We start from the raw sequence: 26512 nt of genomic DNA on the forward strand, positions 1-26512 counted from the left end.
GTCTTTGAAATATTCTTACTGGATTCCTCAGATTGGGATCCAGATTTCCCAGGACTTCTGACTTGTTTCTACTCAGGTTGGCTGACTCGTCTGCCTGGCAACAAGTGATGCAGCCCATGTGACCAGCCGCTTCTTTTTTCAGAGGAGTCACTTCCTCATCCAGCCATTCTTCACACTTTTTCTGGACTTGAGGACATGGCTTCTTTTGCTCGGGTCGTCGGCCTCCTCTTCCTCACCTTCTACGTGGCAGGTACTTGGCATGGCATAAAAACATTAACTGCATATTGTATGAAACTATACATGTACAGTGTATATAATTAGATATATTCATTACACAGGTACACACATTATATTCTGTTTCAAGTTAAACTACGCGAGTGGATAAATAAAGTTCACACAAATGCCAGGTTTATGTGATATACCAAAAAAAATGAGACCAGGACAAATCAGTTCAAAACTTTTTCCACCATTAATAGAAATAATTTATACCACTCGATTGATTTTTTTTTTTTTTGGGGGGGGGGGGGGGGTTGTTTTGTTTGAATTTTTGAGAGGGGAAGACAAAACGAGCAGCTTCAATAAAGCAGGTTGCACAAGTGTGCACACCCCCTTATCAGTGGGGATTTGGTTGTGTTGTTCATAATTAATCAGAGATACTTAAACAATCACATTCAAACTCATGTTAAATGGCCGTCAGCACACACCTGCCACTCTTTAAAGTGCCACGGATTAAGTTCAGATGTATACAGTGCACGCTAGCTCTTCGTGGGGAAGAGGGACCGGGCCCGACTGTCACTAGTGAAAATTTATAGTTGCTATGAAAAAACACATTTTCTGAAAAACTAACCAAACACGACAAAGCAGGAGTTTCCGTGAATAATGAGGGATAAGTCCGCCCAAAAAGTTGCAAATGGATGAATTTGCAAATGCCATACCGAGAATATGCCACGGGTCCACTCTAGATGGACTGCATAGGCACATATTATATATAAATGCATAATATATACTATATATGACTACATACATACTGTGAACTGCATCTGTATTGTATAGCTGTAAATATACTGTATATAACAGTTTATATATATTATATACAGTTGTATATAACGACACGACAACTACGCGGATACATTTCCGTATCGAAATCAAGATGGATGAAGTGCGTGAGTGAAATGAATAATCAAGTCATTTGTGCGGACAGACGGCTTCCTGCTTCATTACAATGATCGCTGCATGTTCAACTCGACCGACCTGGACGACATCGAGTACACCTATTCGCATATCTACAACAAACTGGAGCTGTTTCGCTTCAGCAGCGCTTTGGGGAAGTTCGTCGGCTACACCGAGTTTGGCATCAAGCAGGCCGACCACTTCAACATGGACGCCGCCTACATAAGCAGCATGAGAGCTACAAAGGAGCACATTTGCAAACCCAACATTGAGATTTACTATCAAGCTGCACTCACCAAGTCAGGTACAAAAAAACAAAACGGGTCAATCGCAAACGATGAGTGCGCGCGTGTTCGTAATACACACGTTGCATCTGGGAAGTATTTGCAGCTCTGATGTTGCAGCCTTACTCGAAAACCGATTCAATTCAAACACCCAATAATGACATGAAATTCATTATTTTGTATACACAGACTACACGAGACCAGCTCAGATTAGACTCAAGTCGAGTAGTTCTCAAAGTTTTTACATCAAAAAGTATATTTGATTTCACTGCAAGCAGCTGAATTATTATGCACAGTTTGAACACGAGCACTGCTTGAAGGAAGAACGTTTCGCACATGAAAGTGTAGCTAAATAAATGTTTCCAAAAATACTTTTGTGAAAGATTAAACGCAAATGTATTAAAATTTAAAGTGAAATACTTTTGCGGACCACTACCACCCTTTGAGAATCACTCGACTAGACTACCACAATCCAGACCGGAACAGAGCAGATTAAGCAGGAATACAACGGAGCATGTACAAATCTCAATCATCATTGGGTGTTGGGTGGAGAATTTGGAGGGGAAAAACTCAACTGAGGCGGCACGGTGGCCGACTGGTTAGAGCGTCAGCCTCACAGGTCTGAGGACCCGGGTTCAATCCCCGGCCCCGCCTGTGAGGAGTTTGCACGTTCTCCCCGTGCCTGCGTGGGTTTTCTCCGGGCACTCCGGTTTCCTCCCACATCCCAAAAACATGCATGAATTGGAGACTCTAAATTGCCCGTAGGCGTGCATGTGAGTGCGAATGGTTGTTTGTTTCTATGTGCCCTGCGATTGGCTGGCGACCAGTTCAGGGTGTACCCCGCCTCCTGCCCGATGACAGCTGGGATAGGCTCCGGCACGCCCGCGACCCGCGTGAGGAGAAGCGGCTCAGAAAATGGATGGATGGATGGATGGAAACTCAACTGAATCCATTTTGGAATAAAGTTGTTCCAAAAGAAAATGTGGGAAAAGTGAAGCGCAGCGAATACTTTCCGGAAGCGGCGTTAATACGGACGACGACGACGAGCTTCGACGCGTGTGATGCGTTGCAGCAAAGCCTTACGTCAGACTTCAGTGGGCGTCGCCCCCTGTCGACAGCACCGGCGCCGCCATGCTGGTGTGCGTCGTCTACAACTTCTACCCCAAGCACGTCCGCGTCACCTGGCTGAGGGACGGCCGGGAAGCCACGTCCGGGGTGACGTACACCGACAAGCTGCCCGACGGCGACTGGTACTACCAGATCCACTCTCACCTGGCCTACACGCCCAAGTGAGTCCGCCGTCGATCCGTCACGACGTTGCCGTGAAAACCAAAGTGACGGTCGGCGCTTGTGCCCAAGGTTTGGAGAGAAGATCACGTGTGTGGTGGAACACGTCAGCCTCGAGGAACCTCTGCATGTCGACTGGGGTGACGGCCGTCTCGCTCCCGCCCGTCTTACGCTCTCCTGCTGTCTGCCGGCGCGAGAGCTCTCTCGCCCGTCTCCCTTCCTCACTTTTTCCACCGATGTCCGCTCTCGTCTGTCACTCGAACGTGTCTGACTCGTCATCGCTCTCTTTCACCCGCTGGTTTCGTTCACTCTCTAACCTCACTCACTCTCGCGCTCGTCTCACTCTCGCACCGTTTCGACACAGGCGAAACCGTCTCACTCACTTCTCACCTGTCGAATGCCGCGTTCAACGGCGGACGCCAATCGAACCGATCGCATATGAAGTCAATGCAAACGCGTGAATGGGTGCGACGCGTACGAGAAGTCGCTTCTTCGCCCATTTGCTCGGTTTGGGAAATGCGAATTTCAAGTCACTAATTGCGCCGCGGGAGCCGATCAGCTTGGAGAATGGCGAGCAGGGGGAGAAATCAAAATTGAAATCAAAATGTAAAGGTACCAGCCGGGGTGCACGTCGCGCTTGCCGCTCGCTCGCTCGCTCGCTCGCTCACTCGCCTGTGTGTGTGAGTGTGTGTGACTCGCTCACTCGCCTGTGTGCGTGTGTGTGTGTGTGTGTCTCGCCTCCGGGCAGATCCGTCCCTCCCCAAGTCGGAGATCAACAAGTTGGCCATCGGTGCGTCCGGACTGACTGTGGGGTTGCTCCTGTCCCTGGGAGGCTTCTTGTACTACCGCAAGAAGTCTTGCGGTAAGACTTCCTCAGCACCTCACACGATTCCTTCTGCCTCGTCTTGACCGGCCGTACTTTTTCTTCTTGACTTTTAGATGCGGGTAGCATTTTGGTTCCCACCCACTGAGCCTGCTCTCGGATCAGCCTCGGTGGGCCTTGCCGCTTTTCATCGATATTTTACACGTTTCCGCTAATTAGTTAGCTGCGACTGACAACTGCAAGTGATTGGCTGCCGATTCGTTCCGCTCGATTGACTCCGCCCGTCACCCAATAAGGCGCCTCCCTGCACATGTTGGATAGATCTTTATTATGAAACTAGGCTAGATTAGAAAAGACCGGACTGGATTACAACACGAGAACAATCAAGACTGGACTCTAACAGACCAAACTAAAACTGACAGGTGTAGTCAACAAATTAGATGGAAACAATCCAGACCAGACCAGACCAGACTAGTAGAGATCAGATTAGATTTGACTAGTACAAACAGACTACAACAGTTCGAGACTAGACATTAACATACAGGACTAGGACAGTCTAGACCAAACAAGAAATACCAGATTAAGCTAGAACAAAGTAGACTGCGCTACAACAGTACAGGCCAGACCAGACCAGCCTAGACTACAACAAACCAGACTAGTACAGTCTAAACCAGACAAGAACAGTCTAGAAAAGACAACGACAGACCATATTAGCAAAGAATACAACAGACCAGACTGGAATTATGAGATTACGCCAGAATACAACAAACCAGAACAGTCCTGACTAGACTGGTGTAGGACCAGACAAGATTAGACTACTATTGACTACACCAGACCATATTAGATTAGACTAGAACAATCCAGACCAGACTAGCACACAACCAGATTAGCCTAGCAGCTCAGATTAGACTACAAAACCCGATAGCAGACTACCACAGACCATATTGGATGAACGGGTACAATCCAGACTAGATTACGAACCAATTATTTTAGCTAAACTACTTCACTTTGCTTTTTAATGAATAAACTTCAGAGATTGTGATGTGTTGTCTTGTTTTGTGTGCTGGTGAAGCGAGGAGGCTCGGGACTTCAGGAGCAGGAACCAAGGGCTATGGAAAGCTGTTTGAGCATTAGTACGCTCTTTGTACTTAATAGAACGACAAGTTAGCGCACGTGCAGACTGAAATGTGAGATGTGGAAAAAAAAATAATAATACTAGAAAAACGCTGAATTGTCTTGCTCGTGAGGCCAAATAACCTACTAGTGGAAAAATTCAGCGCACTAGTAGGACATGAAATAAACGCTCAAACGGCTTGCCATAAATAGTCACCTCCATCCCGTTTACACGGAGTCACAACTCGGGAGACTTGGCTCTTTTTTTTCTTAGCAATTTATTCCAAGATTTCCACAAATGCGTTCGCCATTTTTTTCCTCCCGCTGACGCAGCGGCGAGAAGAAATCGTTGGAAAGTGTCAACGGACAGTCGTTAGCTGTTAGCGTTAGCTCACCGAGTCTCTGTGCTGTACAGCTGAGGTGGCGGAGCCATGGCCACAGTGTTGTTGATGATGCACAAAGGGATTGTGGGAGATGTAGTCCAGTGTTTGTTGTGCTCAAAGCGAAGCATCATGTGATCTTACAGCCCTGAACTCACTGGGGGTGTGTGTGTGTGTGTGTGTGTGTGTTTGAGCCCCATTGTTGTATTGACACACGCACATGGTGTGTGTATAGCACAATAATCAATCAATCAATCTGTAAATAAATAGCAGAATTATAAACACATTACCTACACTCTACACTGATCATACTTCGCTCGCTCTGGCGTTGCCGTGGATACACAACATGTGCACAGGGGAGGGAGGGGCAGGAGGGAGACCTCCGCGGACCGATCAGAGGCGGTCGCGGGTCACCACCCAGATGTACGGGCCGCTCTGCTCCTCGATGACCACTTTGACCTGGTGGTACACCTCTTCGAAGGTGTCCCCGTGCACGATGGCTGCGCACACACGCATACACATGATGTAAATGGGCAGGACATCGGCAAAGGTATTCACATTTCTACGTGTTGTTTATTAGTGGTCAAGGAGGCCGATAACTGATATTTGGAGTCGATATTCATTTGCGGTAAAAGGGAAGAGATTGGTGTCAAAAACTTGATCAATACAAACACCAGCACTGTGAAGAATTGCATTGAAGCATATGTGTTTTTAAACAGTTTCATGTTAAAGTTTGATTTTATTTTAATTTTAGACATCTTTAAAATTCTACAATATGCATCAAAATGCCGAATAGCGGCGCTTTTAATCAGCGCGGCCGATAATCGGCGCATCCCTAATTTAGTTTTGGCGTAAATTTCAAAACGGTCTCCGCTCCCATCTTGGGCCTACGTAACTTCGAATGAGTCAAAGTGTCAAAGTGAATCTATAGTTACCAGTGAAACATTCCAGGAAGTCCTGTTCCATTTTGATGGCTCGATCCAGAACCTTCCTGGCCTGATCCTCAGACAGACGCTTGTTCAGGTCGCTACACACACACACACACACACACACGCATATACAAACATGCGCAAGCGCAATGAGACCACGAGCATTTCCCGACCGGTGCGCAGGTGGCCCGACGCACTCACAGGATGTTCTCCAGAGATCGCGGTCTGATGAAGATCGCGATGGGGTGGAGCTGAGCGGCCTGCAGCCTCCTCACGGCGTTGGCCGACACGTCCAGGATGCAGTGCTTGCCCTGCACGCAGCGGCGGGACTTATAAAAGCGCACGTGCGTGCGTCGCCGCAGCAACCTGAGCTGCTACCGGGCGGAGACGTCACCATAGCGACCGCCGCGTCTCACCTGCCGGGCCACCTGCCTGACGCTTTGCACCGACGTGCCGTACAGGTGGTTGTTGTACTGCCCCGCCTCGATGAAGTGATGCGATTGGATGTCGCGCTCCATCTGTTCGCGGGACGACACAAAGTGGTAGTCCCGCCCGTCCACCTCGTAGTCCCTGCGGGGGCGAGTCGTATCTGCGGAGGTGGGACCAAAACTTGGAAGTAGGCTCGCTCGTATCTCAAGCGACCACCGCAGTTTCGAGTCTACGTCAAGTTGCGGGTCCCGAGTCTGCGTCAAGTCTGCGGGTCCCGAGTCCGTCACACTCACGTGGCACGCAGGAGCCGAACTTGTCCGGGAAGTCCGTTAGCAAGTCGTCGTTGACTCGGTCTTTGGTGGGCCCCAGGACGATGACGGGTCGGGCGTAGTCCACTGCGGACACAGCAGTTACGTCACGTTTAATTGTTAACAACTGGAAGTGGCCAATAGGAATGCTGAATTGCAAATACGTTGGGGGTGGAGGGCCTGTACCACGTTGACCCACCTTCAGTCTGCGCCACCGCCTCGTAGCTTTGGACCAGCCCTGCAGCGGGAAAGGACAGCAATGACACGCGGCCTCTCGGTCCCGTCCTCGCGTTCGTCATCACAACGCAACTCACCTCGACTCTTCATCCGGGACCACTCCTTCCTCTCGACCCTGAAACAAAAACACGCATCAAACGGGCGCCGTCAGCCACGAAGCCGAAGCGGACGTGAAGGTGCGTGCACTGGGTTACCTGTGTTTGGACGGGATGTATCCCAGCTCCTCCAGCTCGCCCTGCTGGTTGACCCGTCTGGCCTGCCACCATTCGTCGTCCGAGCTGTCAATCACGTGAAGCACCTCCCCGAAGTTGAAGTCCAGAGCTTGGGACAGAACGCCGCAGTCCCACGTCTTGTCGTAGTCGAACAACGCCCTGCCACACAAAGGGCGCCGTCGACGCCTCGCTGAGTCACCCGCGGCGCACTTCCCTTCCTGTGTGTGTGTGTGTGTGTGTGTGTGTTACCTGACGTAGAAGCTTCGGTTGGCTCGCAGGCTTCCTGGCGAGCTGTTCATCATCTGCTCGCGCAGGTCGTGGATCTTGGCTTCGAAGCGGCTGTATTCTACATAAACACACACACAGGCTCTCAGAGACACACATACAGAAACAAACAGACACAAGGACGCGAACACACACACAGCTGGACACTGACTTTGTCAGCACACTGAGGTCAACGTGCCGATGGTGCGCTCTTGCGCGTGCACTCACCCTCGGGTCTGTACTGTGTTACTATGGTAACACTTTGACCGGCGTTCTTCAGAGCTGCTGCGGCCTGTTCGTGCGTGGCGAACCTGAGATCCACACCGTTCACCTGCACACACACACACACACAAACACACACCGTTGCTGAAGGTGCGATGCCACCGCGTTGGCGTTTGCGTGTCACACGCACGCTGAGGATCTGGTCGCCCTTCTGCAGTTCCCCACTGAGGTCCGCCGGCCCCCCGGCGAGGATGAAAGAGATGAAGATCCCTTCGCCGTCCTCGCCGCCCACGATGTTGAAGCCCAGGCCGCTGGCGCCGCGCTGCACGCACACCCGGCGCGGCTCTCGGCCGTAGTCTTCCTCTCCCGTCATGCCGCGGTGCAGCGGCGAGTAGCGGCGAGGGGACGGCGGCGGGAGGGCTTGCGGGTAATCGCACATGTAGTCCGGCTCCATGTAGGCTGCGAGGAGGAAATGGAAGCGGATGTCGACATTCTGCTCGGGCTGGACGATGTGGCCTTAAAAGACTATCTCTGATCTTTATCACAAAAATTCCATTTTCAAAAAGTTGTATAATACTCTGTAAATGCCACAAGATTGTGACAAAGCAGTACATGAAACTCCTCGACTCACGTACACAGAGTTCCTTGGCACCAAAAGATGGCGGCAAATCACTACTTTTGTCAAAATGAAGCTCCTCAGCTCATTTCAACATACAACACGGTTTATGCCGACAGTCGGACGTACAGCTGGTGAGGTCCGGTGGGCTGAATCGCTCGGCCGGGTGGATGTAGTGCGAGGTGGGCGTGGCCACCTTCAGGTAGACCACCTCGCCCGTGTTCTTCAGGGCCGACACGGCGTCTTCGTGCAGGACGTCCTCTAGAGATAAATGGTTGACCTGCAGGGGTCAAAGTTGACCAGTCAGGTACACACACATACATACAAGCGTATACAAATAAACATGTAAACGTACACGCACTGATACAAATACACACACACGCATACAAAAAATACAGACGCAGACACACCAACGGAAAGACACACTCTAGTACGCACGGCGAGGATCTTGTCGCCGATCTGGAGGCGGCCGTCCCGCTGCGCCGCGCCGCCCTCGATGATCTTGGTGACGTAGATGCTGTTGTCTCCCGGGACGTGCTGGTTGCCGATCCCGCCGGCGATGCTGAAGCCCAGACCTGACGCGCGCACACAAAACACGTCAACGTCCGTCCTTTGCGGGCACTGCGAAACCGAGGCGTCCCCCTTCCCACCTTTGGGTCCCTTCATCAGCTTGATCTTGGCCACGTGCTCGCCGAGCGGGCGTCGCCTCAGGACGTAGAGCCGCACCACGGGCCCCGCCTCTTTCAGGGCCTCCACGGCCACCGAGTGAGTGACCTCGCGCACGTCCACGTCGTTGACAAACACGATGCTGTCGTTGACCCTGGGGACGGACGCGCAAACGTTTGCGTTTGCGTGTGCGTGCGTGCGTGCGTGCGCGCGCGCCTGCGGACGTACCTCAGACGTCCGTCCTGGGCCGCGGCCCCCCCGGGAATGATCTTGGTGATGAAGATGGATGGATCATCTCCAATGTGAGGATTGTCAGTCCCTCCCGCGATGCTGAAGCCCAAACCCGAGTTTCCCTGAATGCGCACGAGACAGTTGAATCTCGCAACTATACAGCGGCGCCTTGAGATACGAGTCTGATTCATTACGGCGCCTTTTGGTGTGCGCAACGTGGCCACCGGGGGGCAGTATAATACAGTCATGAATACTACTGTCAGTAACTCAGTAAGCTGCACTAACATTGGTCGTTTTTCACGGAGGATAGCTGTGACTGTGCATACTGTGCAACTATATCTACAGTTGTTGCTGCCCCATTTGTGTTAACAGGGTTAGCCCATCTATGGCATTTACCATTATGTGTTAGCATTAAGCTAGCAATTTTAAAGTGTGTCTGTGTGTGCACTCACTCTCTCCAGCGTGATCTCCTCATACTCCAGCTCTCCTTCGGATCCGTTCATCTGTGAAAACACACCAAGGGTTAAATCGCATTCAACACCCCACACACACACACGTCTGATGACCGGTTGCCACGGCGACAGTTGCCTTCAGGCCCGGGCTGCCGTAACGGGCAGCCGCGCCGAGCGTGTCTCTCAAGTCGCTGTTGCTATGACATCACTTCCGCCTGTCCTGCGTGAGCAACTGACGCTCCCTGGAAAAATGTTTCAGGTTGCCCGTGTTAATGGTTTAAACCATAAATAGAAACTATAATCCCCGAAACACTTCGATGTCATTTCAAACTTATCTTACAACATTCAAAATAAATGACTTGCAGATGATTTGATATCCCTGAAAAATGCAGCGAAAGTGCGCATGTAGATGTACATTGGGCAAAGACTCTCCCTATCTCCTGCTAATGACCCAGGCTAAACTTGTTAACATTAGTTAGTCTCTCAGTCAAGATGCATCACTTCAAGACAGAGTTGACATAAATTACTACTTTCAGGGCTTTGGTGGCATCAGACACAAAAAAACAGAAAACAACACACACAATTAAAGAATTAAATTCACAAATAGCATCTTGCAAATACCCGTCAATTCAATTCGTTGTGCTGCTCCTTCTGGTGTACCTGCCTAGGCTACTGTGTGGCATTATAATACAGTCATGCAGACACAAACAAAGAATAGTTTCTCAACTACTCTGCTGCTGTAATATTCGTTTTTCACAGTTGATAAAGAATATATGCCTGTGAGTATTGTGATACTGTCTGTCGACATGTGTTGCAACACCATTAGTGTTCAAATATCCAATCCCTAAAGCATCACAACACCGCCACATAGATACTATTCATAAGCCTGTCTATGGTGTTTCTCAATTTGTGTAGCATTAAGCTAGCGGACATAAAGACAAAGTTACTGTATGTGGCTGTTTCTTAAAGGGTTATAACACCGCAACTATCAATGCTACCCGTTAGCCCGTCAATGGCATTTTCCATTAAGTGTTAGCATTAAGCTAGCAGGGGGGGGCATAATTGTTTGGTTATTTTAAATAGACGAGGTGTAATTCTCTTTGTTTTATGTTTAGTTTGACAGTAGTCTCCAGTAGTCTTTTGGGGATTTTGGGACCGTAGTTTATGATATGTTTACGGCACACAGGCAATTTTTAAAAGACTTTGTGGAGGCGTCAATTTTTGCAATTCCCAGGGGTCGACTGAACCCTGAATGCTTGGCGGCGGTAACAAATCATCATTTTGCCCGAGTGGGGAGCGGAATGGGTGCGTGGCAGGTGGAAGGATGAGGAGATGACACGTTTTATGTCCAGAAGGAGGAGGAGGAGGAGGAGGAGGTTGTGGAGTCTGTGATTATGTAACAGCGATGTTAGTTACACTTCACACTCAGTTTCCCATGACACCTCTGTGTGTGTGTGTGTGTGTGTGCGCGTGCGTGCGTGTCTGTGGAGGTCAAAAATGAACGTTTATCACACAACGAGGAGGAAGAGGTTGTGTTGGAGCTAAAATGTTTTTGGAATGTGGGAGGAAGCCGGCGTACCCGAAGAAAACCCACGCAAGCACGGGCCCCCCACAAACACGCAGACTCCCCACAAAGGAAGGCATTCGAACTCCCAACCTCACAACTGTGTGGCAAACAGCTTAACCACCCCTCCACCGTGCTACTAATCGACGCAAGGATGCCACAGCAAGCCGTGCAGTTATCCCCGCCCACTACGCCATTCACGCCCCCCAATTAGTTGAGCCTGACTCGGTCCGGCAAAAGGTGAACTTGTAAACGTTACCATCATCCTTTGCCTGTGTCGCTTGGCTCTGCGCACGTTGTTGATAAAGCGTCGTCCCATCTTCTTGGCGTACCACACCGACACGAACATCACTTCCTGTCTCCGCGGCGTCTCGCCCCCTTCGTGGCGGGGGGTGGGGGGGGGATTACATAAAGATGGAGGAGTGACGGATGAACGATCGAGCCGTCTCGTTAGGTCTTGCCGTCGGCTCGGTTCATCCCGGTGAGAGGGGGGAAAAAAAGAAACGGACTAACGAGCAAATCCGACGAGAGGACGACGCTCATCGGCGCTCGTCATCCTCATCCTCATCCTCCCCCGCTCACTATGATCAACCCAACTGCTGAGTTTCTTCTCTCTCTCTCTGCCCCCCTCCCCCATCTATGCCAGGAATCACCTCCCCTGCGTGATGTCACACACACACACGCACAAAATAATACTGCTACCATGGCGACCCCATCCCCCTTTTCTTGCCCATTGCCATGGTGATGAACAGGAAAGTGTGTGTGTGTGTGTGTGTGTGTTGGTACGTACAGTGAGAGCAGCAGGCTGTGCGAGTGTGTCCAGGTGTGTGTGCGCAAACTCGGGGGCGTGTCTGTCAGTCACGTTTCCAGGGCTTGGCTGGTCATCGTCGTCATGGTAACGGTACTTCTGCAAGGGACACACACACACATACAGTCACAAAGCGAGCGTTAGCGTTCAGCGACTAGCGTGACCCGGAAACAGCCGGCGGCGCCGTCTTCCGACATTTGTGTGACCCGAGTGAGGAGCAGGAAGTGGAAGACACACAAGTGGTACGTGCTAATCAATACACGCGCGCGCGCACACAAGTGTAAATACAGACGGGTTACATTAAAACACACATGAGCACACTGATGTGTGTCGCTCCGCTCTTACCTTGGTGGTGACAATGCAGAGGCAGTCCATATCCACACACACACACACAGTCACACACACATTTTCACACACACACACACGCACACACACGCACGCACGCACGCACGCACGCACACACACACACACACACACTTTGATCGCTCTTTGTGGCCCCCCCTCTCTCCGCTGTTCTCCTCCTCCGCTTCCCACCGTCTGTCGACAATGAGCCAACGAGGAGGAAGGGGGGTGGTGGGTGGGGGAGGGGGGGGGGGTATGGGGGGCGATGCAACGAGTGTGTTATTTTCTGCTGGGGGGGGTCACCTCCTTGACGACAGAGCGAGAGGAAAGAGGAGAGGAGGGGGCTGTGCGCTTGTTGCCATGGTGTGATGCAGCTGTTGCTAAGGAACGGCAGCCGGCTGTTGGACGGTAGGCGCACCTGGACAGGTGTCTGCGGAGGGCTCGTCGCGTGGCTTTCACACACCGCCAGCTCGTAGAACTCCTGGATGTCTGCGCCCACAATTATTACAGGTTTGTAGATACAGTGTAATTGCTGAAAACATGCAAAGACTGACAACTACATAGAAATATTTCGTCCAACAACCCGAAAATGCATCTCCCCTTCGAAAAGTCTGCTGGTGTGGCCGCTTTAGAGCGCCTCATTGTTGGCCGTGAGTGCGCGCACGTCACGCAGAGAAAGACGGAAGAGCGAGGAGGGGGGAAAAGAAAGGAAGCCAGCGCGTGGACCAGAGTTTCACGCTGGCGTAGCCGCTTTAGAGCGCCTCGCTGTTGGCCGTGAGTGCACGCACAGACCAAAACCATTTTAAAAACTCTTGATGTGACAGCGAGCATGTGGACAGGGCTTCGTGCTCTAGAGCGCCCTATTGTCAGGCCGCGGAAAAGCCCCACGACGACCCTGTGGGAATTATTCCATCCACCGGCGGCTTGAAGCGAATATACTCTCGTGGCTCAAACATATGTGTCGCCATGAGAAAGATGCTAGACGAAGTAGAATCCATTTTTTCTAGGTCATAATATATATTTGATTGACAGTTGCCAATTGAGTGGACAGGCCCAGAGCATCCGAGAGTGGGGAAAACAGCTTTATTTTCGCCATTCTGAAGCGTAATTTTACAGCTCCTTCAAATTCGGCATGGTTGTTCACAACACTCTTCTCTTGGTGTCCAATTTTAGACATTTATTCTGTGCTCAATGGTATATTTAACGCCTTGAAAACTCTTTCGAATCCCAATCCTGAGTGAAACCTTTGAAGAATGACATCCCTGTTTTAGGAGGGGTGTGCACACTTGCGCAACTACATCATCATGCATTTTAAATTCCCCTCTCACAAAGATTTGATTTTTTTCCAATATGGTTGTATAGGTTATAAATGACAACGGTGGAAAAACTTTTACATTTGTTTTTTTTTTTTTTTACAGCAGACGCACCTGGCATTTGAGCAGAGGTGTGTAGACTTATTATATGCACTCTATATACACATATATTACACCCGTTCCCACGCTACAGTCTATTGCCGAGACATGAAATTGCAGTACCGAGCAATGCCTGAAACAGGTCACTCTGGAAGATGTTGAGCAGTTTCTCCGCCTCTTTCCCTTTGACCCCGTCAGAGCAGGCCTCCATCAGCTGCAGCGCTCGCTGGGTGTCTGGAAACGAACGGACGCGACACGTGAGCCGACGCAAAGAACCATTTGTTGAAAATCACAAAAAGGTCACATCTCACCGTCTCGCTTCAGCGGCATGTCGTCCTCTGATCCCACGGAAATCCTCTTTAGGGATTTGCCAGGCGCACTGCACGCTGGGTAGCGAAGTCCGCCGAAAGATTGAGCCCGCTCAGCCCCGAATGCGGGAATGAGTCACACACGAAGCAATGACTGACACCATTGATTAAAATCTAAGCCAAATGTATCGATTTATTCGAATGATCAGGTGGGCAAGCACGATGGGTGGTGTAGTTTTTCTCCGTTTTTGGTGACCCTATGGCACATACATACACAAAGGAAGACTTGCTATACATTAGGCAGACCACGTCGGACCTTTATCAAATCCACAATGTTTTTCAGAGATATTAACCGGGGCAGCGGGGGCACTCGACGCCGCAAAGGGAAGTGCGGCGGCTTACTGGTGAAGCTTTTCCAGCGGGAATTTCCAACCTACGCGCTCTGCCCAACAAAATGGACGAGCTGCTTCTTCTCACCAGGACCAACAAGGACTTGCAGGTTCCGCCGCTCAGTGCTTCATTGAAACTTCAGTAAACAGTAAACGCAGAATGATACCCTTGCGCCACGCCGTTGGGAGTTCTGACTCCAATCAGTCCACTCGGCATCTTTCCTGAGACGATGACGTGGTTGCTCTAGATGACGTGGTTGCTCATCTCTTGGAACGATACTGTGTCGCTAATAAGGAAAACATCAGCTGTTGCGAGAGTCAAGTCCCCACCGAAGTGAGCGACAGGCAGCCAACATTACAGGGCTGAGACAAGCGAGTTTAGAATGACGTGAAATCAACAATGACTCGACAATTCTCCCATTTCAGTTTTACTCTCGCTTTCTCTGTGCACATTACATATTTGAGATGCAACTCAGTCAAAGACGACCCGCTTTGACATCTGAGAAAGGCGTCTCTGGTTTTTATTTTGGTTCACATTAGCCATCAATTTTGGGCAAAGAAAACGATGGAGTGGAGGAAATGTGATTTAATGTTAAAGGGCAACAGATGGCTGCAGAAATAACGTTTTGCCAGTAACGTCACTCGTTATGTTGCTTATATGCTGCAAACGTTTATGGCCTAAACCTAAAGACTAATTCCTCAGTTAATGCTTTTTTGTGTACTTGGAAATTCCACTCTGTTGTAAAGTATTGTCAAACAGTAAAATGTTTTGCCTGTAATTCATATCTTTGTTGTTGTAAGCATTAAGGGAGCTATTTTATTCATTATAGATGTTTCAAATTAATTGGATGATTTTTTCTCACAGATATCGGGAAGTGGCCTTAAAAAAGCCATGACGGTTGGGCCTTAATCTAAACTATAGCTCTCTAGTTACACTTTTTAACGACAACAATTGTTTTGTTATAAAAAGTCTAAGAGAAAAATACGAAGGAGCTGAATATTTACAAAGTCCTCTCATCTGAAGTTCAGTTGTTTTTCTCCAGAGGTGAGCTCGAACTCTATTTACGCCGTCTCTAGCCCAAAGTCAGCTGTCGGCCCCAATAATGAGGACAAGCGCTAAAGAAACGGGACGGAGGGTCACGTGACCAGCAGCTGACATGACCGGGGACGGCGAACACCAGCCCATCCGGCCGTCCGACTTGAGGCGAAACCTCTCCAAATGCATGACGGGGAAACACCCCCATCGTTCTCGACACAAACAAACGAGCGTCACTTCCTATCACGTAATCCAATCACACGACAGGAGCCGGTGCTGTCCAATCACGAGCTCACGACGCCATGGAGGCTCACTTCTTGTGGAACAGGTAGATGGGCTGTTTCTCACCTGGAAAAAAAAAAACTTCAGATCAGTGTGTGCCTGTGCCAGCATGTGCCAGTGTGCCAGTGTGCCAGTGCGTGTACCAGCGTGTGTGAGGAGTCTGTAGGAGCTGAAGCCGACATTGTCCATCAAGTAGGAGGTGAAGTGCTCTGGTCTCACTTGCAAACTCCTGTAGTGATGGTATGTGGTCGCCTAGGAGACAATACCAGTCATGTCAATGGCGTCATGTAGTGAACCTCTACGCGTGTGTGCGCGTGCGCAGTACCGAGGCTTTTTTGCTGCGGCCGTAGCGTCGCCACGGCTGAGGCTCGAGGATGAAAAATCCGCCCGGCGACAGGCTCTGATAGGCTCGTCTGAAGAGTCGGGCCACGCCCTCATCGCCGGCCTGCAGCTGCACCCACTTGGTCACGCCCAAACACATGATGACATCATACTGACCCCGCCCAGGCCACGCCTCCTGCTCTGACACGTAGTCGCCCTGTAGTTGAGCGCAGGGCTCTAAACCTCTCAAGCGCCGTGATGACCGCAAACAGGAACAGAGCGCGACACTCACCTGGATGAAGGAGATGTTGTCGGGAAACCTGCACGAGGGCGGCGGCGTGGCCGGGAGGAGAGGGGGCGCGGCCAGAGGACCGCGACTCACCCTCAGCGACAGCGGGAAGGCCAGGAGGCGCACGGCTTTGTCCTCCTTCAGCTCCTCTTGCTTCTCCTCCTCATTTTTGGCTCCCTCTAGACTTGGAGAGGCGCTCCTCCTCTTCCTCTCCTCTTCCACCAGGTCATGTGACAGGAAGTGCCTGATGTTCTGCCTGGCGGCACGCACCAGTCGCCCGTCCATCTCCACCCCCAGGATGTGCGCGGGGTTGAAGGTGCGGGCCACGGTCAGCGTCAGGTGACCGGCGCCGCAGCCCACGTCCAGCGCCTTCTTGTCTCGGAACCAATCGGCTTGCAGCAAGCGGAGCCGCGCGTCCTCTGCAGGCCCGATGCGCCCCTCCCAACCGTTGCCATAGAAACCGTGGTAGCCATAGTAGCGGCAATAGTTGCCGTACTGGTAGCGGTGTTTGTCCTTCTTCTCCGGGGGCTTACGGGTGCACCTGTGGAGCGCAACGGTCACGTGGACCAGCAGCCAATCACGGTAATTTCAAAATTCTGTGAATTTTCAAAAGTGGAAACATTCCATGGGAATTAACTCATTCATTGCGGTGGACATTTACATTCGTCAACAGGAATACAACGGTTTACTGCCAAGGACGTATATATTTGTCAAGAATGTTTTTCAACAGGTAGTTATGGAAGTGGGTCTTGTCCAGCTTGTCTTTGAAATTCAGGTTTGCAAACAATTGTCCTGACAAACAGACCCACTAACTAACAGTAGATAGTAGCGTGGAGGAGTTACAAAATCAAAAAAATATTAGCGTCAAAGGAAACTTCCGCTTGACGTGAATAAAGCAGTGTCTTTGTGAAATTTGTTTTTATTGCTGATTACTAAAGAACAAAAAAAGCTAGAAACAAACTTTTTTTCTGGTGTAAGAAAAGAGTGTACTCTTTTGGTAGGTACGGGGCTTATATTGTCGTAGAGCACAATATTAGATCAGACAAAATGCTCTAAAACGGACTGACAATATGGGGAACTCTGCTTTGAAAACGGTTTTGGGGAATGTATCAAATTGAAAGTTAATAAGGAGCTTAAAACATACTTGGGGAAATACATTTTAGCATAATGCGATTGCTGACTAAAACAACCATCACATTCCGGTGTTTGCATTTCAGCCGGAACACTCACTTGTCGAGTCCCGCCCCTCCCGCCAGCGGTGTGCGGAACCGGGCCGCTTCCGCCGTGTCGGCGACGACGCGCGTCGACACTGCAGAAGTGGTGCGCCGTCGAGTCCTCTGGCGCCGGTCATTGGACTTGCGCGTGCCGCCCGGCAGAGGGTGCGAGTGTCTCCTGGGAAGGATCGGGGGCGGGGCGACGTCCTCTCGACAGGTGATGGCCGTGTTGAGCTCGCAAGGAAGAGGGGACACCGCCGCACTGCCCTCTCTGGACAACACTGGAACTGTCACAACAAAACATTATTTACCGTGTAAAATTGCCATTTACTTACCACTGCCACACTACTTTGCGGATTTTTTGTGGAACGTGTTAACAGTGAACCACCGTTCATCGCAGGATACACATTCCGAGGTTGACTGCACTGCATCTATATGCCAGCAGGTGTCTCACCAGTCAGTCCATCTGTGGAGCGAAAGATGGGCCGGGCCACCGCCTGCTTGTCGCCGCCATGATGGTTCCGGTGTCTCCTCCTGGACTTGAGGGGGGACAGCAGGACGGCCGCCGCCTCGCCGCCAGGCCTTCCCTCACCCTTCAGGTTCAAAGGGTCCGTGATGTCTCGGGGAACCAGGATGTCTACGGGGTCCCTGCTGCGGGACGGCAGGGGCGAACACTTCGGAGTCGTCTGATTAGTCGCCCTGACGACAAGCAACGGAACAAATTCAGAGATACTGCGATGATACGGGCACGGAACAACATGCGTATCGGCAGTGGTGAAAAGTAACCAAGTACAAATATTCCATTATTATATTTCAGTTGATTTTTCAGGCAACTTTTACTCCATAGATTTAAAAACACATACTTTCTTCTCCTTCTCCTAGGCATGTTACTTTTTTCAACCAACACAGATGACATGTAAAAAAATATATCTGTTCAAGCTCCTCAAAAAAGACTTCAAATCTTGTATAAAAATAGAAGCGATTGTAAAGAACTGGTTCTATAACACGAAATTACGCACTGTAGTTTTGGTGTGTTCTGCCTTTAAGGGGTGTGGCCTTTTGCCACTTCTGGATGCCAGCTCTTCCTCACCTGTTGACGTCTTCGTCCAACAACGAGTTCAGGTTGAGCGGGTCGAAGATGTTCCCGCCCATCAGGAAGTGACTGGGCAGCAGGGACTCCACTTGACTGTCACTATGGACGCGCCGACGGCGCTTGGTCGGCCCCTTGAAGGCGACACCCACCGAGTAGCGCTTCCTGGGGATGCGCTGAGCGGGCGCCGCCAGGGCGCTCTGGCCGCTGCCGTTCGTCGGGGGGCGGGGCCGAGGCCCGATGGAGACCTTTTTGGACTTGTCCAGCGACATCATCATCTCCTTAGAGAACAGCAAGTTGGACAAAAAGTAATGGAACGTTCAACAGTTGGACATGTGCATTCAAAAGTGTGTCACGCACTATGGCGTTGTTTGCCACAAAAGTTTAAAGAAGTTAGACCCAAAGAGCCAAATATCCCTAACTTTTGTTCAAAATAATTTGAACTTTCAATTTTTATTTCTGTTTTAATGATTTGTAAATTGCATCTCCTAAGTTTCTTCGTTTCTTTTTCTGTTTTACTGTCTCTGTAAGGCACTTTGAGTCTTTATTATTTATTTATTTTTAAAATTGTGCTATACTAATGAAACTTGCCTTGCGAAGGTGTGTTTTGTTTTTTTTACTACTCAAGAAAACTACGTTTTCTTTTTTGTTCTTAACTGACACAAAGTGGAAAATGTAAATGCCAGCTGCAGCTGACAACCATTGTAATAAATATTTGTTAAGCCTGGTGAATTCTGTGCCTGTCTCCACAAACCATGTTTACACGTTGGTTAGAATGTCAGGTCCAGGGTGCGACCATACACAAGTACAATCGTCTAAATTTTTTTGTGGGGGAGTGGGACTTACTTGGTCTAATATCTTGTCTTTTCCAGCGTGTTGTTGCCAAACGAATACAAATAGAAAAGTTAAAAGTGTCTCATTTAGTCCCGCCCACCGGAAATTGAATGCACCAATCGCGGACCGAGCCCAGCGGACACTTAGCTTCTCATTAGCTGTCCGTAAGATGTGGCTAGCTCAGTGCTAACTCGAGTCCTCCGCGAAGCCCAACGACAACAAACAAAGCATACCGTGGGCTTCGAGTGTACGTAAGTCTCGAATATATCTCCACCAGACGACATAGCTAACGTTAGCCCCCGTGGAACTGTTTGGTTTCCTCTCTCGAAGTGGCGAGACGGCCTGTATTAATTTACACCAGTCGTGGAGGGAGAAAATGCCAGCCTGTGTGATCGACGACGAGAATGACCAATCACAAAACGGGCTGCGCTTCCGCCTCCTGCAAAAGCACCAATCGAATAGAAGGAACGTCTTAAGTCGCGCCTGACTAAAAACACGCGACAGCTCGAGTCACAGGATGGGGCAAAAGTGCTAATTTAAGGAAAGGAAACAAGGGTTGTATGGAAGAAAGGACGAGAGAAAGAGGGTGAAAGTTTGGGAGGAAGGATAGGACCAAGAAGGAAAAATAATGTCTGAAAGGAAGGGACAAAGGATGGGCGGGAGGAAGGAAGGAAGGAAGGAAGGAAGCAAACAAGGAGGGTATAATGAAAGGATGGAAGGGAGGATGAAGTGGGGGAACAAGGATACCATAAAAAGGAAAGGACTGAGGAGGGATGGAAGAAAGGAAACAAGGACGTTATTCATAAAATAGAATAACTTTATTGTCATTGTCGTGCATGACAAAACAGAAAAATCTGAATGGAGGAAAGAGTCAAGGAAAAATATGATAAAGGGTGGATGAAGCAAGGATGCCTCAAACTGTTTTGTGTTTATTTTTTTTTATTTTTAAATAAAAGACTCAATGCTTATATAAGTGTCAACCCACTTTAATGTTTCCCTCAAACATCCAGCCACCTCCATTGGAACCCTTCATATGAAAATGCGTCAAGTGACGCGGGGGTTGTAATACGGCAGCGCTCTGACGAAAGCATCCAGTCGTGTGCTGAAAAGATCGCTGTCCAAAGTGTTACCCAAGACGCACGTCGGGTTCTTGACGATATTCTCCACGTACAGCTGAAACACACACAACACGTGTGCACGTCACTGCCGTGGAGACAATGGTTTTGATTTGCGTGGCGCATCACTGACATTGCTGTAGATGTGCTGCAGCGCGTCCCGGGCGTTGCTCACGGACAGATCGGTGTTCATGACAAACTTGAGTCCACTGGGGGTCTCGAAGTAGTGAAGACGATAGCGGCTGGTCTGAAAAGACTGGAAGCCCTCCTTCCTGAAAACGGCTAAGGAACACGTGCGCAATGCTGACCGGCGGGCCGTGCTGTAACACCGACGTTCACCTGATTCTTTACGATTTCAAGTAGAAATGTACGCTAATGAGGACAAGTGCTACAGAAAATAAATGGATGCCAAACAGACAAGACAGGTAAGCCGTGTTGGCCAAAGGATACGAGTCCAGAGGCGACATCTTACTAACGAAGGAGCGGATGGAGAAAAGCATGCCGTACATCAGCTTATACTCCTGCAGGCAAAACAGTCACTTTGATTTTCTCTTCCCCTCCTTGAACACAGGATTTTTGTTTGCTTTCAAGTACTTAATATAGGAGGCTAATTTGCTCTGTTCCCATGGTCATAAACTCAAATCACCACATTGAAAAAAATGCAAATGCCATAAATCTGTTCCAGCCCCCATAAAACACCCCATATACTTAAAACTGTTTAAGTATTAGTGTTGCACTTTATAAAAACATACAGTAATTACATCATTAAATTGTAGGTAAAGAATTAAACAATGTGATCATGATTAATGCTTCAATTCAATGGTCACTGTACTGCTCCTTCTGGTGTTTGTGCCTTGCCCACCAGAGGGGGCATTAAAATACATACGCCGATGAAATACATGTGATTTGCAGTAATATTCTTTTTTTTTTAACCATATGCTGTTTGAATGTGTTGCTGTACCATTTGTATTGAAATATCAGTTGTTTTTTTAAGGTTTATAACCAAAGCCAAGAAAACAAAACTGTACCTCCTCCTTTGAGATGCCGGCTTGTTTCTTACGGTTCCACTCATTGTAATAAAGGCACTTTCCATTTCGGTCGAAGATGTACACGTTATGGACTGTCATCTGAAACGCACACATGCATGAATAAAATCATCATTTTGATAAATATTCTTTTCACATGTTCATCCATTTCCTTTTTCAGGGTTGTGGGTAAACTGGAGCCAATCCCAGCGGACTTTGGGCACATATATACAGTATTCCATGACCCGAACATACATGTTTTTGGTTATGTGGGGGGACCCGGAAATCAAACCTTCTGACCAACCACCGAATTGTGAGGCAGACGTGCCGTGTTGCCTACTTTGCAAGTGCACATTTGAATTCGAGGGATTTAAACGGCCAATTCCCTTACAAGCTCGCACTCGTCCTCGCGATATTGTTACAAATCAACGTCTCGATATGAAAGAAGAATATTACGTCTTCGAAAGAGAAAATAGAGAGAACATTTACGAAGCGGAATCTGTATTTACCCTCCAGGTCCATTTCCCGTAGGCCCCCCCCACCCCCCAATGCAGGGTAGTCCGCTCAGATGCCTGTTTAACATTTTCGCGCCGTATAATCATTTAAGTGTTTAAAAATATATAAACACGAAGACAACGCACACGCTCATATATTAATTCATCCAATGAACCATATTATTGTGTGCAGTTTTGAAACTACGAACCAAAGCGTAACGCGTCGAGTGGACGTCGGCGACATCATGGGGCAGCCAGCCTGGGGTCCTGTTAATGTAAAAAATAAAATACTCCCTTTGGAGCGGTATAAAGGTTCTTAAGACATAACGGCCGTCAAGAAGTCAGTGCAGAGTTTTTGGCCATCAATGTGGAAGGATCTGCTACTAAACGTATGGGTTGTGAGACTTAATCCAATAAACAATCTCGTGCACTTGGTACCTCGGAACTGTTGCTCTACGAATGTCCAGCAGGTGGCCTCAGATGATTGTGTTGCCAAAGAAAGCCGCGTTGCCTGGAAACATGACTGTGTACGCACGCTCAATCCATTCTAGTGACGTCAGTGACATGTCCCCGCCCACATAGCAGACAGACAGCCTGACATGCCAATCGTAGGTCGAGTGGGAGTCCAGAGGTTCTTGGTTCGAATCCCTCCTGTTGATTAAAGTGAATTAACGACTCTAAATTGCCCATTGGTGTGAATGGAAGTGTGAATGGATGTCTGTTTCCATTTGGCCTGTGAATGACTGTGACCAGTCCTGGGTGTACCCCGCCTCTCGTCCAAAGTCAACTGGGATTGGCTCCAGCTCAACCACGACCCTAATAAGGACAAGCAATTAAAAATGGATGGAAGGATGGACGGATGGACGGCCTGAGCAAAACTCACCAATGCTTCGACAATGTGTCAAGAGGGGGGATAATAGAGGTTATCATCATCATTAAGGCACCTGCAAGAATCTCAAAGCACGAGAAACCAAATCCTCTGTCCTACGTTCAAGGTCATCATGGATTGTGAGCTAAACTCCGGCCTCACCAGGGTCAGACGTCAGACGTCACAGCTGTAAGCACATACGCTGGGGGGGAAGGGGGGCGAGGATTAGGGTGCGATCAAATCAAGAATTGGGCGAGCGTCCATGTGTGACATCTGTGCACAGGCCTGACTATTTGGGCGTTTTTTTACTTTTAATCAGAATACGCGAGACGTGATTGGTCAGATTAGCGCGAAGGCTTTGTTTAAAAAGCCTGCGAACCAGCGGGTTGGATAAAGGTGGGCGGACGGGCAGGGGACGGACGACCGGACGACCAGGTAGTCAGATACACACCTGAAACGCACTCTTTTGTCGTTAGCATCAGCATCATCAGCTATTGCATTGTGTAGCTAACATCAGAAGTTGAAATTGAAGCTAACTTCAGAAGTTTACACTAGAAGCTAATGTTGGAGGTAAGGATTGAAGCTAACATTGGAAGCTAACATTAGAGGTAACAATCAATCAACACTAACATTGGATATTTAGCTTAAGAGTAATGTCGGAAGGTACATTTGGAATTTAACGTTGGACGCTAACTTCAGACGTTTATGTTGAAGCTTACATTAAAACTAACATTGGAAGCTAACGTTAGACAACGTGATCCAAGCTAAGTTCAGAAGTTCATATTGGCATCTCACGACGAAGCTAATGTTTCGGGGTAACGTTGGCGCTCCGTTTCAGCCATGTTCGCGGGCCGGGTGCCAGCGACGGCAGGAAAAGGCACCAAGTTTTCCATGGAAGAGCTGTACGGTTTCACCAAGAAGCCCAAGGTTACCAGAGGGCATTGCGCGAAAGCGGACAAGGCGGGCGGCAGGAAGGACGCGAAGGAGAAAGAAGAATCGGTGCTGGCGTCGCACATCCTGGAGGCGGCCAAGAGAGTGATGGAGAGACGCAGGCTGGAAATCTACATGCGCGAGTGTGACGTCACTATGGAAGACAGCGGCATGGCCTACAGGTTTGTGCGCCACGCACACACACGCTCACAGCACTTCCTTTTATGGGCGCCGCAATTCCTGTCTGTTGGCTGTGATGACACCCAATGACCATCGGGCATTTGAATCCAATTTTCACCTTCGCTCACAGAAAAAGCAAACAAAGTCCCATTGAATTCATCCCGATCCCAAAGATACCATGCTGACACCGTTTGGTTTCTTTCAGGAATCTCGGAAAATCCGGACTCAGAGTGTCCTGCTTGGGACTGGGTGAACGCACACACACACACACACACACACACACACACACACACACACGCTCACGGACTGCTATATTTTTTTTCTCTTCACAGGAACGTGGGTGACGTTTGGCTCTCAGATCTCAGATGAGGTGTGTTTGCGTGTGCAGTTTTCGTGATCACCTCATAAACATCTTGACTGCTTGTGTGCGCGTGTGTATTGTGTGTGCGTGTGTGTAGATGGCGGATAGTGTGATGACCTTGGCGTACGACAACGGCATCAACTTGTTTGACACGGCTGAAGTCTACGCCTCTGGCAGGTCAATTACACACCGCGTGTGCATCTGCGTGCGTGCGTGCGTTAGATGGAGTCATACGACTATGTGTATTTCAGGGCCGAGACAACGTTGGGAAACATTCTGGAGAAAAAAGGCTGGAGGTAAGGCGGCCTGACTCATCTGTCCTGCTTGTTCTTATTGTTGTTGTGTTCTCATTGTTGTTGTTGTTATTGACCAGGAGGTCCAGTTACGTGGTGACTACAAAGATCTACTGGGGAGGACAGTGAGTATGATTGGCAGCCACCAATCACAAGACGAGCACAGAAGTTGACTTTGTGTTGCAGGGCCGAGACGGAGCGAGGGTTGTCACGGAAACACATCATCGAAGGTTAACACACAAACACAAACACTATATTTAGCAGCTCACAAAACATCTAAAAAAGCTTAGAAGAACTCAGAAGGACACATCAGGAGGTAAAATTGTGTGTGTGTGCGTGTGTGTGTGTGTGTGTAAGGGCTGCGTGGTTCTCTCGCCAGGCTGAAGCTGGACTACGTCGACATCGTCTTTGCCAACAGGAGCGACGTGAACTCGCCCATGGAGGGTTCGAGAGCGCGCTGCATCCCAAGCTCACGATGCTAACGTTAGCATGCTGACACACAGCCCTGTGTGTGTGTGTGTGCGTGTGTGTGTGTGTGTGTGTGTATGTGTGTATACGCAGAGGTGGTGCGAGCGATGACCTTTGTGATCGAGCAGGGCATGGCCATGTACTGGGGCACCTCACGCTGGAATGTGATGGAGATCATGGTAAACTCCATCTGGGCCTGCAGCCTCAAACCTTTGTGTGCGACAGCTACTGTATGTCGTGTGTGTGTCTGACAGGAAGCGTACTCCATCGCGCGCCAGTTTAATCTGGTTCCTCCGGTGTGCGAGCAGGCCGAGTATCACTTCTTCCAACGAGACAAAGTGGAACTACACCTGCCTGAACTCTACCACAAGATTGGTACCACACACGCACAGAAACACAAACGCTAACATAGAGAGACGCACGCTCACATATACACAGACATCGACACACACGTACACAACCCCCACACACACAGAGACACGTGTGTGTTGCAGGTGTTGGGGCTATGACGTGGTCACCTTTAGCCTGCGGAATGCTCACAGGAAAATACAACAACGGTGTCCCTCAAAGCTCCAGAGCTGCCATTAAGGTGCGTTGAGCAACAACAACAACAATCATCGTCATCTCTAAATGAGGCGCGTCTGTTGCCATGGTGACCAATCCTGCGCGTGCAGGCTCACACGTGGCTGAAGAAGCGTCTGAGCAGCGACGAGGGCAAACAGCAGCTGAGTAAGGTCAGAGAGATTCACCTGCTGGCCGACAGGCTCGGCTGCACCCCCGCTCAGCTCGCCATTGGTACACACACACACACACACACACACACACTCTGCAATGAAGTAGTAAAGTGTGACTTCGTGTGTGTCAGCATGGTGTCTGCGCAGTGAAGGCGTCAGTTCGGTTCTACTGGGCGTTTCCAACACACAGCAGCTCGTGGAGAACCTCAGCTCCATCAAGGTGACTCACGGCGACGAACAGCCAACCAATCAGACGCCAGCTGAATCACCGAGCACTTCCTGCTCTCTTCCAGGTCCTCTCACAACTGACTCCATCCCTCATTGCAGAGATGGACACGTTGCTAGGCAACAAGCCTCGGAAGTCCAAGAAGGAAGCAAGAAGCTGACAGGCGAACATATGCAAATGAGGGGGGCGGGGCGGAGACAAAGGTGGCCCGGATGTTAATGACAAGCACTTAAAAAAAAATCTTATTTGACGAATAAAATATAACTTTTATTGTTTTGTCTCTGTAGTTGAATGAATACATGAACC

General features: G+C 49.4%; 5 protein-coding genes across 9 annotated transcripts; 2 read left to right on the forward strand and 3 right to left on the reverse strand.

Moving 5' to 3' along the window:
• The first annotated feature begins 141 nt into the window (after positions 1-141).
• On the forward strand, positions 142-4606 carry LOC133398025 (rano class II histocompatibility antigen, D-1 beta chain). Its single transcript, XM_061669590.1, has 6 exons — positions 142-250; positions 1202-1474; positions 2527-2743; positions 2814-2881; positions 3490-3603; positions 3681-4606. Exons 1-6 carry the CDS (start codon positions 196-198, stop codon positions 3710-3712), a joined length of 759 nt encoding a protein of 252 aa, XP_061525574.1. The 5' UTR covers positions 142-195; the 3' UTR covers positions 3713-4606.
• On the reverse strand, positions 3859-14170 carry LOC133398023 (disks large homolog 4-like). The gene is made up of 20 exons (XM_061669587.1): positions 14061-14170; positions 13873-13983; positions 12756-12826; positions 11978-12094; positions 9624-9674; positions 9169-9293; positions 8925-9094; positions 8713-8849; positions 8404-8554; positions 7849-8117; positions 7665-7767; positions 7422-7518; positions 7155-7331; positions 7038-7075; positions 6923-6961; positions 6709-6810; positions 6403-6575; positions 6188-6297; positions 5993-6084; positions 3859-5557 (listed from the first exon to the last, which is right to left on the reverse strand). The coding sequence occupies exons 1-20, from the start codon at positions 14077-14079 to the stop codon at positions 5451-5453; spliced, it is 2259 nt and encodes a 752-aa protein (XP_061525571.1). The 5' UTR covers positions 14080-14170; the 3' UTR covers positions 3859-5450.
• Positions 14171-15740: 1570 nt separating this feature from the next.
• LOC133398024 (7SK snRNA methylphosphate capping enzyme-like) lies at positions 15741-19901 on the reverse strand. 2 transcript variants are annotated; one of them, XM_061669589.1, is made up of 8 exons: positions 19525-19901; positions 18679-18959; positions 18043-18287; positions 17605-17875; positions 16378-16915; positions 16090-16281; positions 15908-16016; positions 15741-15830 (listed from the first exon to the last, which is right to left on the reverse strand). In XM_061669589.1, the coding sequence occupies exons 2-8, from the start codon at positions 18954-18956 to the stop codon at positions 15793-15795; spliced, it is 1671 nt and encodes a 556-aa protein (XP_061525573.1). In that variant the 5' UTR covers positions 18957-18959; positions 19525-19901; the 3' UTR covers positions 15741-15792. The 2 variants fall into 2 exon arrangements, with proteins under 2 accessions (XP_061525573.1, XP_061525572.1); XM_061669588.1 differs by having other exon boundaries at positions 16090-16302.
• A 500-nt stretch (positions 19902-20401) lies between these two features.
• On the reverse strand, positions 20402-22609 carry trappc1 (trafficking protein particle complex subunit 1). 4 transcript variants are annotated; one of them, XM_061669161.1, is made up of 5 exons: positions 22585-22609; positions 21656-21754; positions 21078-21148; positions 20761-20899; positions 20402-20685 (listed from the first exon to the last, which is right to left on the reverse strand). In XM_061669161.1, exons 2-5 carry the CDS (start codon positions 21752-21754, stop codon positions 20557-20559), a joined length of 438 nt encoding a protein of 145 aa, XP_061525145.1. In that variant the 5' UTR covers positions 22585-22609; the 3' UTR covers positions 20402-20556. The 4 variants fall into 4 exon arrangements, with proteins under 4 accessions (XP_061525145.1, XP_061525144.1, XP_061525142.1 ...); XM_061669160.1 differs by lacking the exon at positions 22585-22609 and adding an exon at positions 22356-22564; XM_061669158.1 differs by lacking the exon at positions 22585-22609 and adding an exon at positions 22162-22193.
• An 805-nt stretch (positions 22610-23414) lies between these two features.
• LOC133397833 (voltage-gated potassium channel subunit beta-2-like) lies at positions 23415-26484 on the forward strand. The gene is made up of 15 exons (XM_061669189.1): positions 23415-23449; positions 23853-24126; positions 24330-24373; positions 24457-24494; positions 24583-24662; positions 24737-24781; positions 24859-24903; positions 24965-25008; positions 25136-25222; positions 25340-25425; positions 25501-25621; positions 25741-25835; positions 25921-26041; positions 26112-26200; positions 26274-26484. The coding sequence occupies exons 2-15, from the start codon at positions 23855-23857 to the stop codon at positions 26364-26366; spliced, it is 1260 nt and encodes a 419-aa protein (XP_061525173.1). The 5' UTR covers positions 23415-23449; positions 23853-23854; the 3' UTR covers positions 26367-26484.
• Positions 26485-26512: the final 28 nt, after the last annotated feature.

This window comes from Phycodurus eques, chromosome 23 (genome assembly GCF_024500275.1).
Source record: "Phycodurus eques isolate BA_2022a chromosome 23, UOR_Pequ_1.1, whole genome shotgun sequence".
NCBI lineage: Eukaryota > Metazoa > Chordata > Actinopteri > Syngnathiformes > Syngnathidae > Phycodurus > Phycodurus eques.